This window comes from Vulpes lagopus, chromosome 6 (genome assembly GCF_018345385.1).
Source record: "Vulpes lagopus strain Blue_001 chromosome 6, ASM1834538v1, whole genome shotgun sequence".
NCBI lineage: Eukaryota > Metazoa > Chordata > Mammalia > Carnivora > Canidae > Vulpes > Vulpes lagopus.
The window spans coordinates 122,380,031-122,396,347 of NC_054829.1; the positions used below are offsets into that span (position 1 = coordinate 122,380,031).

General features: G+C 40.4%; 2 protein-coding genes across 7 annotated transcripts in view; one reads left to right on the plus strand and one right to left on the minus strand.

Annotated features, from left to right (window-relative positions):
• SCLT1 (sodium channel and clathrin linker 1) overlaps window positions 1-2,605 on the minus strand; it is a 176,835-nt gene extending 174,230 nt beyond the window's left edge. The window contains exon 1 of the mRNA XM_041759726.1: window positions 2,476-2,605. Within this exon, the coding sequence (XP_041615660.1) occupies window positions 2,476-2,509 (34 nt within the window). The 5' untranslated portion in view covers window positions 2,510-2,605. The remainder of the gene's footprint in view (window positions 1-2,475) is intronic.
• A 588-nt stretch (window positions 2,606-3,193) lies between these two features.
• The window catches only part of C6H4orf33 (chromosome 6 C4orf33 homolog), a 193,782-nt gene continuing 180,658 nt past the window's right edge, over window positions 3,194-16,317 (plus strand). For all 6 annotated transcript variants that reach the window (XR_005988421.1, XM_041758985.1, XM_041758983.1 and 3 more), the window contains exon 1: window positions 3,194-3,532. The gene's annotated coding sequence lies outside the window, so the exon portion shown is untranslated. The remainder of the gene's footprint in view (window positions 3,533-16,317) is intronic.

Consider the following 16,317-nt stretch of genomic DNA (forward strand, 5'->3'; position numbering starts at 1 on the left):
ATTTCCTTTCTCAGATGGAGGTGGGAGAATGGGGTCTTGAAATTATGCTAGGAGTTTACTAGGAGCATGACTGGGTTTAGAATTACCTGTAGTTATTTGTAAAGCTAATGCTTTATCACAGGGGTTGCTAACTGAGAAACACTAAAATCAAATTCTCTTGAGCTAGACTACCAAATCCAAATGGAACAAATGAAGAGACAATTAAGATCAAAAGAAGTCAGTGTAGTGAAGGTTAGAATAAGTGGGAGAAGGTCAAGCCATCTGTTTTTACCTCAGCTGTAACTGGCATACTAGTTGCCATTTAAAAGGAAAACATGGCTGGCTCATTCCTCTAAAAATCATAGTTTTGGGGTGACTCAGGTACCCTCCCCACCCCCAACCAAAATCCTCATCACCCAACTCTTGTCCCCCACTACTCCAGATGGAGATCAGCCACTCTTCCTTATGCAGTGGCGGATATTCCCACTTCAAACCTAAAAAAGAATGCTAATGTATGGCATCATTATAGTCCATTAATTCTAAATTTTATAGCGCATTTAATATGCCCTAGAAACCATGCTTTATTTACATCATTTCATTTAATCCTTATAACCCCATGAGGGTTATTGTGCTATTATTTCCATTTTATAAATGAGAAAACTGAAGCACCAAAGAGCTAAGGAACTCGCCAAAGGTCAAAGACCTGAAAAGAGATAAACTTGGTACATGAACCTAGACAGACTGAATCTAGGCGTTGAGTTCTTAACCACTGGTTAATAAAGCTTCCAAACTTACCGTTTTCCCTACCTTCCCTGTTGCTTAATGCAAAAACCTCAGTTGCCCCCTACCTCATCTCAAATTCCCTAATCTCCAACTTCACTATACTACCTTAGTTCACTTACTTGTGCAAATTAACAACAGTCCCCTAACAGACTCTGCTAGAGTGCTCAGTCCTCCTAACAGCCATACCAGGCTTTCCAAATCAAATTCGATCATGCTACTCTCACGTGAATTCCTTTCAGTGGTTCCTATCATCTGTGCAACGGTCCAAACTCAACCCACAGCAGACAAGGCCCTTCATTATCCAGTCCCATTCTTCCCCGTTCAGCTCCACTTGCTATTTGCCTAGATAAACCACACTCCATACAAGCCAACCTCCTTGCATACTCCTCATCTCCTCAACGCCGCATACATGCTGCATATACCATTCTATTTGGGATACCCACAGTTCTTGTCTAGCAGATTCGTATTAGTACTTCATGCTTTAGCCCAAATGACACCTTCCTTGATCACAGTTAATAACAGTCCTTTAATAGTTAAATATTTGTTTAGTGTCAGATACTATGCCAAACCCTTTACGTATTTTAAAAGATTTTATTTATTTATTCGTGAGAGACACAGAGAGAGAGAGAGAGAGAGAGAGAGGCAGAGACAGAAGCAGGCTCCATGCAAGGAGCCCAACCCGGACTCGATCCCTCCAGGATCAGGCCCTGGGCTGAAGGCGGCGCTAAACCAGCGGGGGCTGCCCCGCCCTTGACATATTTTAATACTCCTTTAATGGGGGGCGGGGGGGGGGGGTAACCTGAGTGGCTCAGTGGTTGAGCATCTGCCTTCAGCCGGGGGTGTGATCCTGGAGTCCCAGGTTCTAGTCTCACGTCGGGCTCCCTGCATGGAGCCTGCTTCTCTCTCTGCCCCCTGCCCTCCCACCCCGGGTCTCATGAATAAATAAAATCCTAAAAACAAAAACAAAAACAAAAACAAAAACAAAAACAAAAACCCTCATTTAATCATTCCAACAACCCCATGAAGGAACTGAGGCGTAAGAGTTAGCACCTGCTGCCACTTGCGTGCATCTATGGAATTTACGGATTTCTTTCCTCAAATTAAATTCCTGGAGGGCAGGACTGTCCACCCCTTTGCAGCAGCGGTGCCTGTTGAGAGCCTGGCACGTACCCGTAACTGAACCGGGACTTTACATAAACATCTCCCTACAAAAACGGGCACAACTGGGCAGCCCGGGTGGCTCAGCGGGTTAGCGCCCGCCCTCAGCCCAGGGCGTGACCCCGGAGGCCCGGGATCGAGTCCCACGTCGGGTCGAGCTCCCTGCGTGGAGCCTGCTTCTCCCTCTGCCTGCGTCTCTGCCTCTCTCTCTCTCTGTGTGTGGGTCTTTCATGAATATTTAAAAAAAAAAAAAAAAGAAAACAAACAGCCACAACCGTGCCTTGGGGGGAGACTCTTCCTGGCCGTTCGCCCCTCTAATTTCTCCGCGGCATGGAGGAGCATACTAACCGCGTCCAGCTAAAGGAGGAACCTGGCGATGTTCTGCTTAAGCATATACGCACCCACCCGCCCGCCCGCCCGCCAGGCTTTCCCGTAAAGCTGACTTGAGTTTCTCCAGAATCCCCATGCACCGAACGGGCATATTCGAAAATACGAGCCGGTCGGCAACGTCGCCTCGCACGGTAACCATTTTCCACAGAGGGATGCGGAGCTTACTTTGGTCTCTCAGAAAGTCGATTTCCGTGGCCATTTCCTTGGGATTGCACCACCTGCCACTTTCTTCCAAAAATGAAACAACCACAAAAAAACAACAAAAGCGCCCCCCCCCGCCCCGCGCCCCGCCCCCCCCACCAGAGCTCGCCGTGAGGAGACACAGGACTAGAGCGACGCTCCGGGGCTGGTCAAGCTCTCGAGGGCGTAGGCAGCATCCTCCTCACGTCGACAGCCCCGCCGCGCCTCCTTCTCCCGAGTCCCAGCGCGGCCCCTCGACCGGGCAACGGACTTCAGACGCCAGGCTCGCGAGGACCCGCCACGTGAATTTTGGGGCCTCGTCCCCCCCTCCCCCGCCCCGATCCCGGCCGGGTAAGGCGCGGACGCGGGCGGCCGGAGGCGTCCCGCAGGTCACTCGGGGTCGTGCCGGGCCACTCAGGACAGAGCCGACAGAGCCGGCGAGGCGCCGGGCGGCGGCGTCCTTGGGGCAGCCTTCGGGGAGGAAGGCGCGGGTCGACTCCAGGACGCCGGCGAAACCCGGGGCCAGCCGCGGAAGTCCACTCGGCCCGCCCTGCGACTTTGAAACCGGTGCCCCGGGCCGCTCCTTGGAGACGGCGACGCGGCCTGCGTCATCACGTGGACGTCGGCGCCTGCGTCATCGCGCTTCCTAGAGTCCTTACACGCTATTGGCTATCGGTCCAGCTCTGGGCGGAGCTGTGAGAACCCGGAAGGCGGCGCGCGGAGCCACCCCCGAGGCTGCGGGCAGGCTCCCTCCGGGGGGCGAGCCCGGGGGCTCTGTGCAGCGTGTGCGGTTTTTAAAGAAAACCCCCCAAGTTGTAAACGTAGGGAGGGCGTCAAGCACGTATTTTAAAAGCTCCCAGAATCTTTGATGCCTGGCACTTCTGGACTGAGGGAACCTGCTTGCTGGCCGAAAGGAGGAGCGGGTGTGGAAAGTGAGGAGACGTCTGACTGGAGGCGGAGCCCAAGCTGGCGCCTTCGGAGGCCGCCCCCAGAGCGGAGCTTCTGGAGGATCTTGGACGTGGGCTTGGTCTCCACAAGCTAAGTACGGCCCTGCCCCTCTGGGTCTTCAGGGGAAGGAGACGAGCTGTGTTTAGCCGTGTCAGGAAGGCGTGCGTGTAGTTAGAGGTGCTGCAAAGGTCCTGCAAATCTTCGCTTCCTCAAAAAGAACAAAAAAGTTACATTTTTATTTTGGTCAGAAAAAATTAGGCAAAACTTAATATCTGAGGGAAAAATGACAACTTCCAGTATTAAAAATTTAGTCTGCATTTAAGCCCTACCTTAAAATTGGAGGAGTGGGCAGCCCGGGTGGCTCAGCGGCTGCGCATCTGCCTTCGGCCCAGGGCGTGACCCTGGAGACCTGGGATGGAGTCCGGAGCCTGCTTCTCCCTCTGCCTGTGTCTCTGCCTCTCTCTCTCTCTGGGTCTCTCAGGAATATAAATAAACTCTTAAAAAAATAATAATAAAATCGGAGGAAATTTCAACATCGGCAGTAAGAATGTTAATTTGAAGCTAGCCACTAATTTTAGTGCTTTTTAATAGACTGTTAAAAAGAATAGACTGTGTGTTTTTTTTTTTTTAAAAGACTGTGTGTTTTTATTGAAGTTTTTATTGTGTTTTTTTTTTTAATTTATAAAGTTTTATTTTTGTATATGTGCTAAATCTTAGGAACTGTGGACAATCTTCAGTCAGTCTGTTGGCTTGTAAAAGGCTGAGACGTGTGTGGTCTGGGTGGTGACAATTTCCTGTGGGGAATCTGGATTTCAGAAAAAACTATTTGCAAGTTTAAAACATGGTGCACCTTTCCCCGCTTTTTTCTTACACCTATGAAATTTGGAGGAAAAGCGCTACATTTCTGCAAATGTAAAATAATTGTTATAAATACAGTCGGCAGCAAGTTCTTATTAATACATTTAGCACTTTTTGTAGTGATGTATCGCGCCCAAAACCTTATTTTCAAACACTAAACAGTCATGTCGGTGCAGGACCAATTTTGGTTGGGCACTACTACAAAACCAGCACTGAATTGCTGGTTTTGTAAACACTAAACAGTAGTTTAGTGAAGGTCAAGATGTAGCTCCATTTGGCTTTTTTTTCTTGAACAGTTAAAGTTTTACAGCCGTACTCACAATGTTCTATAAACGAGGCAACGTTAGAATGGTCCAACTGTGTCCGGTTAGGGATTTGAAGTGCTGAAGCTTTCTCCATACCCGCTATTAAGAGAATGAGGTGATCCCTTCCTGTGAAGACTGGCTCCAGTTCAGTATGGAGATATGTCTAATAACCACTAGAAAAAGTTTAGCTTTCTGTTAGTGAACATGGAACCTGATGTGGTTTTCGGGGTCATTCATACAAACACTTACTGGAGGGCAGCCCGGGTGGCTCAGCGGTTTAGCGCCGCCTTCAGCCCAGGGTGTCATCCTGGAGATCCAGGATTGAGTCACATCAGACTCCCTGCATGGAGCCTGCTTCTCCCTCTGCCTGTGTCTCTGCTCCTCTCTCTCTCTCATGAATAAATAAATAAATAAATAAATAAATAATCTTAAACTTACTGGAGGGAGAGATTGAGTGGGCCAACTTCAACTCTTTCTTGAAAGGTTTTAGCATAAGTATGTTTTGCTCATAACATACTTTTAAAAACTTTGGGGGAAAGCAGCTTTCGTATTTGTTTTACGAAAACTATTATTTTTGTTTTTTCATGAGCTCCTCCCCCGCTCCCCGAGGACTAGACTTTAAGTTCTCCTACATTTGAACCTGCATGTTGCCATTGGAGTTAATTTGGCATCAGTTATAAACTTAATTCCACACCTACACTAGATATTGATAAGATGTATTAGTGTTGGTGAACGCAAAGATCACTTTCTGCATATAAATGATGAGTGGTCTTTGCATGATGTAAATTAAATATCTGAAGTTGGAATTTTTATCTCTATACTTGAGCTATTTGGCTTATATGGTCAAGTTCAATACAAATTATAGTATTGGGGTTTGTTTGGGAAGCTGGTTTGTAAGATTCTACTGGTTTTTGCATGGAGCTTTTACAAAATATTTTTCATCTTTATGAAACAAAATTGTCACGCTTCCACTTATCCTTAAAGTATCCCCTCTAGTGTTGCTTGCTTTTAAAAGTTCTCTTGTGTTCTCTACCCACTTTCCCCAAGGAAGGTGCTTCCTTAATACTTTGTGCTTCTTCCTCCATCCAGTCTCTATCATATTGTTTTGTAGTTTGTTTCTAGGCTCCATTAGAGAGCCTGGAATCCAATAAGGGTTCAAAAATACCCGATGAAGGAATTAATTTAAGGAATTCGGTGGATTGGAAAGTATCAGTGTAATTGAGTACAAGGAATTCCAGTGCTTGGAAAGTATCAGTGTAATTGAGTACAAGGAATGAGAAATGAGAAAAATCTTGTGTGTTTAACCATTCTCTAGCTCCAATTTCATGTTTTTGTGTTATATATATTTCTTCAATAAAGAAAACCTTTGAAAATTTATAGTTCTTACTAATATTAATTTGTTTAATAAATTGACATCAAGCAGCCAGTACCATGTGGAAAGCATCATGAAGAATACAAAGTTGGAAATTGAGCCATTGAGCAAGAGCTCATTTCCCTCTCCCACCAAATGATTTTTATAAAACAAAAATAATAGTTTTCGTAAAACAAATACGAAAGCTGCTTTCCCCCAAAGAAGTTTTTAAAAGTATGTTATGAGCAAAACATACTTATGCTAAACCATATGAAATTGTGATTTTTCTGCAGCTTCATATGGTGTACTTTAATACTTTACCTGAAAATAATTGAATAATGGCCATACACTAATGTAATATCTGCTGTTGCAGATCAGGAGAAAATGGTGAATTTATTTAAACATGTAGAATATGCACAGTATTCTCAGAGTAGCTGTGAAGTTCAGGTCCAGTGACTGCTTGCTGAATTAAACCCACAGATCCTGTAGACATTTTGGTAACTCTCAGCAACCAAAATACAGAATGATTTTATTATTTAGAATTAGAGTAGTTCTGTAAATCATTGCCTTTTCTTGAGAACTTTAAAAGTTTATGTATGATTATGTTATGAATTTACATCTAATCCTGTATAGAAACAGTAAGTTCACACTGTCTTGGGTGGGAGACACTAAATGAAGGAAAATAAGCTGATAAATACTGAAACTGGTGGAATAGGTAAGACTGAACCAACCAGAACTATATTTTGGGATCTCAAGGGTCATTTAGACTATCCTGCCTTGTAGTCTAGTTTTTATAGGACAACCATTTAAGTAACCTATAATTTAAAAAATTTCAACAGAAAAATACTTTCTTTACGCAAACCTGTGTATACTTTAATAATAACAGCTAATGTTTTCTGAGTATTTACTACATACATGCTAGGCACTGTGCTAAATATATTTATGTATATGTATCTCCATTCACAAAATCCTTTTTACAGCGACTTGCTGGTGATCATAGTTGGAAAGTGCCTGCCTGAACTGGAATTTACAGCTCATTTTCAGATTGTTACATGGTATTTATATTGCTGAATTACCCTTCCTTCTCCTTCTAGAAAATCACTCAAACTTCAGTAGAATGATCAAAAGTTCAGAGGTTCACTTCCTTTTTTTCCTTTCCTGTAAAACCAGGACGAGTTGGCTTCGGTCCTCCACGCCCAACCCCCCTGGGATGTGTAGGCAGCTGGGCGGAGCCTAAGGCTGAGCCCTCTTCTGTCACCTGCGCAGAAAGCAGCGAGCTGAGAGTCTTGAACGGAAAAAGAGCTTCCCGGTCTGCGTTCTTCTCTTGTTTAGCGTCCTTACCTCGCTTTTTACTTGCAGCTTCGCCCAGTCTTGTTAGCCTTTTCTTTGGTAACTTCTTTTTCAGCTGCTGCTTCTGCTGGCACAGTTTATTTACTCCCACTTTCCGACTGCTTCCTTTCTCCGTTTCTCTCATAAACGGGCAGGGGTGCAGGTGGAAGCAAGAATGCAAACTGAAATATAATTATAGGAAACTAAAGGCAATTTCGTGAATAGAAGAATTTGGAAATTTCCCTTGTAAAACGTTCTGAGAAAACATCTTTTCCATTACTTCCTTCTTTTAACCTTTGTGTGTTTTTTGTCTCCTGGACACTTAGTGCTCTGCGGTTCTCTCCTTTATCAACTTTCCTTTTAAAGGCCTCTCCATAATGCAGACAAGCATGAAAATAATTTTAAAATTGTGACTTTTTTTGGATGAAAGAGTAATTTGAGGAATAGAAGTTAAAATGTGGAAAAACACAGATTAACGATAAACATTCTTCTAAGGAAGTCTAAACAGCCAACATCAAAATTGCATAATAGGCTGGTGATCACCTTGAATGAATATATTCCTTCAATAATATTCCCAGTATTCATTCTGACATTTAAGAAATGTTAAGCATATATAATATAGTATAGAGAGGAGGTATATCACATGGACTTTAAAAAACACTTTTTAATCATTCATTTATTTTTTAATAGTATAAAATTCAGGCAATTTTTGTTGTTGTTGTTTTAAGTAATAGCAGTTGAAAATAAGCCTCTTGCTCTCTTGTCTCCAGCAATTGCCTCAAAAGAGGTAACCATTGCCACCACTGGTTTCTTGTCTGTGCTTTCTGAGATAGTATATGCATTCACAAACATTTATGCAAATAGTCTTCTTTTTCAATGAAATAAGTTCATACATTTTGCACCTTGCTTTTTTTCCCTTAGTATATTTTAAATATATATAGAGCTGCTTCATTCTTTTTTAGCAGCTACATAGTATTTCATTGCATGATATAGCATAATTTCCTTACCAGTCCTGTACTTAGGGGTATTTAAATTGCTTACATTATTTTATTGTAGACAGTGTTGCAGTGAATATCTTTATACTTAGGTCATTTTGAATATGTGCAGGTGTAATAACTCCTAGAACTAGAATTGTTAAGTCAAAAGATATTTGCATGTTTTGTTTTGATAGATTTTGAAGGATTGTTCTTCACAGAAGCTGTGCCAGTTATGCCCCAACAACAATATGTGATTGTTTTTCATTGTTTTGCATTATCACATCATGTTATCAAATTTTCCAATACAAGAAAATAGTAATTTATTGTTGCTTTAATGTGCATTTCTATCATAAATGAGGTTGAACATTTTGCATTTACTTTCTGTTAACTGTTTTATCCTGTTTTTCTGTTGGGGTATTGATCTTTTCCTTATTAATTTCTAGGACCCCTTTAAACACTGAAAAAGTTAGTTATTTGTCTGAAATATGAGTTGTAGATATTTTTTCCCCAACTGTCATTTGATTTTTGTAATGGTGGGCTTTTTTGGGTGGGTGTAGGCAGGTCTTTGTTTTCAGTTTTGTTAATTTTATGCAGCCAAATGTATCATTCTTTTCTGTCTTTTGAGTTTGGGGTTATATCTTAAAAGGCTTTTTCAACTATAACATTGTCTTAAAAATTCATTTTTCTCTTTTAATATAGTTTTTATGTTTAAATCTTTGATTCATTTAAAACTTAGTTTGGTGGGGGACCTGGGTGCCTCTGTCAATTAAGCGTCTGATCCCAGGATCCCAGGATCAAGCCCCACATGGGCTCTCTGCTCACCTGTGAGTCTGCTTCTCCCTCTTCCTCTCCCTCTTTTATGTGCTCCGCTCTTGCTCTCTCTCAAATAAATAAAATCTTTAAAAAGAAAAACTTAGTTTCGTGTAGGAATCCAACTTTATCAAATTGGACTATAAAATAAACCAATTGATAATAGACTTCGTTGGTTTACCTACCTGAGACACATCCCTAACTCCCCTAGGCTTATAGTTAATTTCCCTAACACCTGGTACAGCACCTGAAACAAAGTGAGTAGGTAACCTTTGATAAACTAAATTGAAAGGAAGTTTCTAGATATGACATATTATCTTAGTTACTTGCTATTGTTTTAACTGAAAGAGAGTGATACCATGAATACAATTGATTTATTTTGCACAAAACCTTAGAATCATGAAATTTTGGTTCCAAAAACTAGGAGGATTATTCACTTGACAAATAAATGATGAGTTCGTATTACTTACAGGCATTCTGGCTGGTAATGGGGAGACAATAAACAAACATGTCATGTGGTATAATGCTGTGAATCAAAACTTAGCAGAGAATGATAAAAAGTAGAGTGGGGGATGCACACTAGCATAGGTCACAAAGGACATTGACAGTTGAATTGTCTTTATTTCATATGAACACATGTGCATACAAAATTGAGAGGCAGTAAGAATTAAGTTTCAAGAGAGAATTCTAAGTATCCCGGGTCCCCAGGAAGTTGAAAGGAGAATCAGTTGTTTCTCTCTGGATCCATGTTATCTTTAGATTACATTGTAAACTAGTGGGCAGGACTATACTTTTTAGGTTAATTTTGTTATAAATATTATGCACACTTGGATTAACATTAGTGTTCTTTAAGCAACTTAACAAATTTGTCACTCTAGTAGGAAACTAAAATCATTTTATGCAATCAAAGCCAAAATTACATTCTACCCTTGTCAGCCATGTCAGCCATGTCAGCCATGGCACTCCTCCCAGAGGGTGGAAGTATATTCAATATTTCTTGCATTAATTTCTTTTTTTTTAAATAAATTTATTTTTTATTGGTGTTCAATTTACCAACATACAGAATAACACCCAGTGCTCATCCCGTCAAGTGCCCTCCTCAGTGCCCGTCACCCATTCACCCCCACCCCCCACTCTCCCCCCTTCTACCACCCCTAGTTCCTTTCCCAGAGTTAGGAGTCTTTATGTTCTGTCTCCCTTTCTGATATTTCCCACACATTTCTTCTCCCTTCCCTTATATTCCCTTTCACTATTATTTATATTCCCCAAATGAATGAGAACATACACTGTTTGTCCTTCTCCGATTGACTGACTTCACTCAGCATAATACCCTCCAGTTCCATCCACGTTGAAGCAAATGGTGGGTATTTGTCGTTTCTAATGGCTCAGTAATATTCCATTGTATACATAAACCACATCTTCTTTATCCATTCATCTTTTGATGGACACCGAGGCTCCTTCCACAGTTTAGCTATTGTGGACATTGCTGCTAGAAACATCGGGGTGCAGGTATCCCGGCGTTTCATTGCCTCTGTATCTTTCCCGTAAATCCCCAACAGTGCAATTGCTGGGTCATAGGCAGGTCTATTTTTTTTTTTAATTTTTATTTATTTATGATAGTCACAGAGAGAGAGAGAGAGGCAGACACATAGGCAGAGGGAGAAGCAGGCTCCATGCACTGGGAGCCCGACGTGGGATTCGATCCGGGGTCTCCAGGATCGCGCCCTGGGCCAAAGGCAGGCGCCAAACCGCTGCACCACCCAGGGATCCCGGCAGGTCTATTTTTAACTCTGAGGAACCGCCACACAGTTTTCCAGAGTGGTTGCACCAGCTCACATTCCCACCAACAGTGTAACAGGGTTCCCTTTTCTCCACATCCTCTCCAACATTTGTGATTTCCTGCCTTGTTAATTTTCCCCATTCTCACTGGTGTGAGTTGGTGTCTCATTGTGGTTTTGATTTGTATTTCCCTGATGGCCAGTGATGCAGAGCATTTTCTCATGTGCTTGTTGGCCTTGTCTATGTCTTCCTCTGTGAGATTTCTCTTCATGTCTGTTGCCCATTTCATGATTGGATTGTTTGTTTCTTTGGTGTTGAGCTTAAGAAGTTCTTTATAGATCTTGGAAACTAGCCCTTTATCTGATACGTCATTTGCAAATATCTTCTCCCATTCTGTAGGTTGTCTTTTAGTTTTGTTGACTGTATCCTTTGCTGTGCAAAAGCTTCTTATCTTGATGAAGTCCCAATAGTTCATTTTTGCTTTTGTTTCTTTTGCCTTCGTGGATGTATCTTGCAAGAAGTTACTGTGGCTGAGATCAAAAAGGGTGTGCCTGTGTTCTCCTCCAAAATTTTGATGGAATCTTGTCTCACATTTAGATCTTTCATCCATTTTGAGTTTATCTTTGTGTATGGTGAAAGAGAGTGGTCTAGTTTCATTCTTCTGCATGTGGATGTCCAATTTTCCCAGCACCGTTTATTGAAGAGACTGTCTTTCTTCCAATGGATAGTCTTTCCTCCTTTATCGAATATTAGTTCACCATAAAGTTCAGGGTCCACTTCTGGGTTCTCTGTTCTGTTCCACTGATCTATGTGTCTGTTTTTGTGCCAGTACCACACTGTCTTGATGACCACAGCTTTGTAGTACAACCTGAAATCTTGCATTGTGATGCCCCAAGATATGGTTTTCTTTTTTAAAATTCCCCTGGCTATTCGGGGACTTTTCTGATTCCACACAAATCTTAAAATAATTTGTTCTAACTCTCTGAAGAAAGTCCATGGTATTTTGATAGGGATTGCATTAAACGTGTAAATTGCCCTGGGTAACATTGACATTTTCACAATATTATTTCTGCCAATCCATGAGCATGGAATATTTTTCCATCTCTTTGTGTCTTCCTCAATTTCTTTCAGAAGTGTTCAATAGTTTTTAGGGTATAGATCCTTTACCTCTTTAGTTAGGTTTATTCCTAGGTATATTATGCTTTTGGGTGCAATTGTAAATGGGATTAACTCCTTAATTTCTCTTTCTTCAGTCTCATTGTTAGTGTATAGAAATGCCATTGATTTCTGGGCATTGATTTTGTATCCTGCCACGCTACCAAATTGCTGTATGAGTTCTAGCAATCTTGGGGTGGAGGCTTTTGGATTTTCTATGTAGAGTATCATGTCGTCGGCGAAGAGGGAGAGTTTGACTTCTTCTTTGCCAATTTGAATGCCTTTAATGTCTTTTTGTTGTCTGATTGCTGAGGCTAGGACTTCCAGTACTATGTTGAATAGCAGTGGTGAGAGTGGACATCCCTGTCTTGTTCCTGATCTTAGGGGAAAGGCTCCCAGTGTTTCCCCAAGGAGAATGATATATGCTGTGGGCTTTTCTTAGATGGCTTTTAAGATGTTCCCTCTATCCTTACACTCTGAAGAGTTTTGCTCAGGAATGGATGCTGTATTTTGTCAAATGCTTTCTCTGCATCTAATGAGAGGATCATATGGTTCTTGGTTTTTCTCTTGCTGATATGATGAATCACATTGATTGTTTTATGAGTGTTGAACCAGCCTTGTGTCCCAGGGATAAATCCTACTTGGTCATGGGGAATAATTTTCTTAATGTACTGTTGGATCCTATCGGCTAGTATCTTGTTGAGAATTTTTGCATCCATGTTCATCAGGGATATTAGTCTGTAATTCTCCTTTTTGGTGGGGTCTTTGGTTTTGGAATTAAAGTGATGCTGGCCTCATAGAACGAATTATGAAGTACTCCATCTTTTTCTATCTTTCCAAACAGTTTTAGTAGAATAGGATCATTTCTTCTTTAAACGTTTGATAGAATTCCCCTGGGAAGCCATCTGGCCCTGGATTCTGTGTCTTGGGGGGTTTTTGATGACTGCTTTAATTTCCTCCCTGATTATTGGCCTGTTCAGGTTTTCTATTTCTTCCTGTTCCAGTTTTGGTAGTTTGTGGCTTTCCAGGAATGCGTCCATTTCTTCTAGATTGCCTAATTTATTGGCGTATAGCTGTTCATAATATGTTTTTAAAATCGTTTGTAAAAAAAAAAAATCGTTTGTATTTCCTTGGTGTTGGTAGTGATCTCTCCTTTCTCATTCATGATTTTATTAATTTGAGTTTTCTCTCTCTTCTTTTTAATAAGGCTGGCTAATGGTTTACGTATCTTATTAATTCTTTCAAAGAACCAACTCCTGGTTCTGTTAATTTGTTCCACAGTTCTGGTCTCGATTTCGTTGAGTTCTGCTCAAATCTTTATTAACTCTCTTCTCCTGCTGGGTGTTGGATCTATTTGCTGTTTTTTCTCTAGCTCCTTTTTGTTTAAGGTTAGCTTCTGTATTTGAGTTCCTTCCAGTTTTTGAATGGATGCTTGTATTGCGATGTATTTCTCCCTTAGGACTGCTTTTGCTGCATCCCAAAGATTTTGAACGGTTGTATCTTCATTCTCATTAGTTTCCATGAATCTTTTTAGTTCTTCCTTAATTTCCTGGTTGACCCTTTCATCTTTTAGCAGGATGGTCCGTAACCTCCCGTGTTTGAGGTCCTTCCAAACTTCTTGTTGTGATTTAGTTCTAATTTCAATGCATTATGGCCTGAGAATATGCAGGGGACGATCCCAATCTTTTGGTATCAGTTCAGACCCGATTTGTGACCCAGGATGTGGTCTATTCTGGGGAAAGTTCCATGTGCACTTGAGAAGAATGTGTATTCAGTTGAGTTTGGATGTAAAGTTCTGTAGATATCTGTGAAATCCATCTGGTCCAGTGTATCGTTTAATGCTCTTGTTTCTTTAGAGATCTTGTGCTTAGAAGACCTATCGAGTATAGAAAGAACTAGATTGAAGTCACCAAGTATAAGTGTATTATTATCTAAGTATTTCTTCACTTTGGTTATTAATTGATTTAAATATTTGGCAGTTCCCACATTTGGGGCATATATATTGAGGATTGTTAAGTCCTCTTGTTGGATAGATCCTTTAAGTGTGATATAGTGTCCCTCTTCATCTCTTACTACAGTCTTCGGGGTAAATTTTAGTTTATCTGATATGAGGATGGCTACCCCTGCTTTCTTTTGAGGACCATTTGAATGGTAAATGGTTCTCCAACCTTTTATTTTCAGGCTGTAGGTGTCCTTCTGTCTAAAATGAGTCTCTTGTAGACAGCAAATAGATGGGTCCTGCTTTTTTATCCAGTCTGAAACCCTGTGCCTTTTGATGGGGTCATTAAGCCTGTTCACATTCAGAGTTACTATTGAGAGATATGAGTTTAGTGTCATCATGATATGTATTCAGTCCTTGTTTTGTGGATTGTTCCACTGAACTTCTTCTTAAAGGGGAATTTTAAGAGTCCCCCTTAAAATTTCTTGCATAGCTGGTTTGGAGGTCACATATTCTTTCAGTTCCTCTTGCATTAATTTCAAACACTGCTCAAAAAAATCAGGGAAAAGGGCCAGTAGAAAGTCTTGAGGTAGCGCTACTTTATACTCCCAAGAAGAGTAGCTCTGCTTTTATATTTAAGTTCTTCTTTCAGATAAGATTATATTTTGAATTAATTTGAAAGTGTAAACTACACCTCATTCTGACCACAAGACCCACATTGTAGAATGGAAATGACAGGCCATTTTTAGGATCAACTCGCTGGAAATGGTTTAATTCCATTTGAACATAGAGATGATTGCCTGAAAGCTGGTAATTGAAAACTCCCTAGTGGAAACCCAATGATTAGATAGGGATCCCTTTAATGTGTGCAGTATTTTTGTAGATACACTGGTTCTGTGGAGGATGAGTGAATCTGCCAAAGCTTCCTAGTCACTATGTTATATTTTGCCAGGATTGTTAGCTCCAAATTAGGAGAATAGCATATTCTCTTAGCATATTGGTATCAATCAAATTTAATCGGCATTTCTAATATCTTGACTTATTTTTATTTCTTCCCATATGCTTTAAGATAATACTTATTAGTACTAAAATTTGAGATTGAGGTTTATCTATTTATATATGAAGAATGTGCCTTGATATTTCAACTAAAGAAGGTTATTTTATTGTTGAGGTATTTTATTCCATATAAGCCAGTACTACAAATCAGAATCAATTTATGCAGTCTTATCATTCACTGAGTTTATTGTAATAGTAAAGAATATAAATTGCTGAATGTATTGTCTTCTCACATACTAATAGTGGTAAATGGGTTATAATACTAGAATTATTTTTTTTTATTTTAGAGGTTATCAATTAAAATTTGCTAACATGTAGTGAAAATTGGGAAGACCTGCATACTTAGGAAAAGGTTTTCAGAGATCTTGGATTCCTGTGTTCCACAGAGCTTAAATATTTGGATCTCCCTGTGATTGGTACCTAGGAGGTATTCAGTATCTATTCATTGAAATTAAATATAAAAGAAGAGCTACTCCTGTTGGGGGTGTAAAGTAGTGCTACCTATTAAGTTATTTAAAACTTAATAACTTTATTATTTGTAGTAAAAGTAACATGTGAAGCAAGGAAGTCCACAGACTTCAGATAAGGGAAATCAAAGTCTAGAAATAGCATCATTACTAATCAGGATTATCTTCTGAACAAGACGTAATGATGTAGTATGATTTGGGGAATCCACCACTCTTAAAATAAGGTTTGCATCCTCTTGCAGATTCCTGAAATATCTTCATCTCGGAAAACATGGCCTATATTGGTTCAGTTTCATGATTTGCTAGCCATGTGACCGTGGACAAATTTGTTTCTTCATTTGTTTTTTTTTTTGTTTGTTTGTTTGTTTGTTTGTTTGTTTGTTTTGTGTGTGTTTCTTCATTTGTAAGGACTATAAAAATGGTTCCTCCCCAAGTTTGTTGTGAAGTTAAATGAGATAATATTTATCAAATGCCAGATCCATACTGTTTAATAAAAAAATGTAATTCTATTAATATAATACTATGTAGGTCTACTTACTTTTTAAAGAAAAAATGTAGAATGCAAATACTTCTTGTATCAAATGTATTTAGTCTATTTTAAGTGTAAATGATAAATTTTGTTCATATTTTTCAATCAGAGAGAAGGGATTCACCAAACATGTAGTCATTTAACACATGAAATTTCAACAATTGAAGAAACTAAGAAAATCTATACCCTGAGACCAAGGAAGACAATATAAACTCTACTAACCTTGAAATGGTTGGAGCCCCCCGACCCCCACCACCCTTCATCTGCTACTCAAAAAGAAAGGGTTTTGGTCAAAGAAACAGATGTTAACAGCAGTGCTTCTGC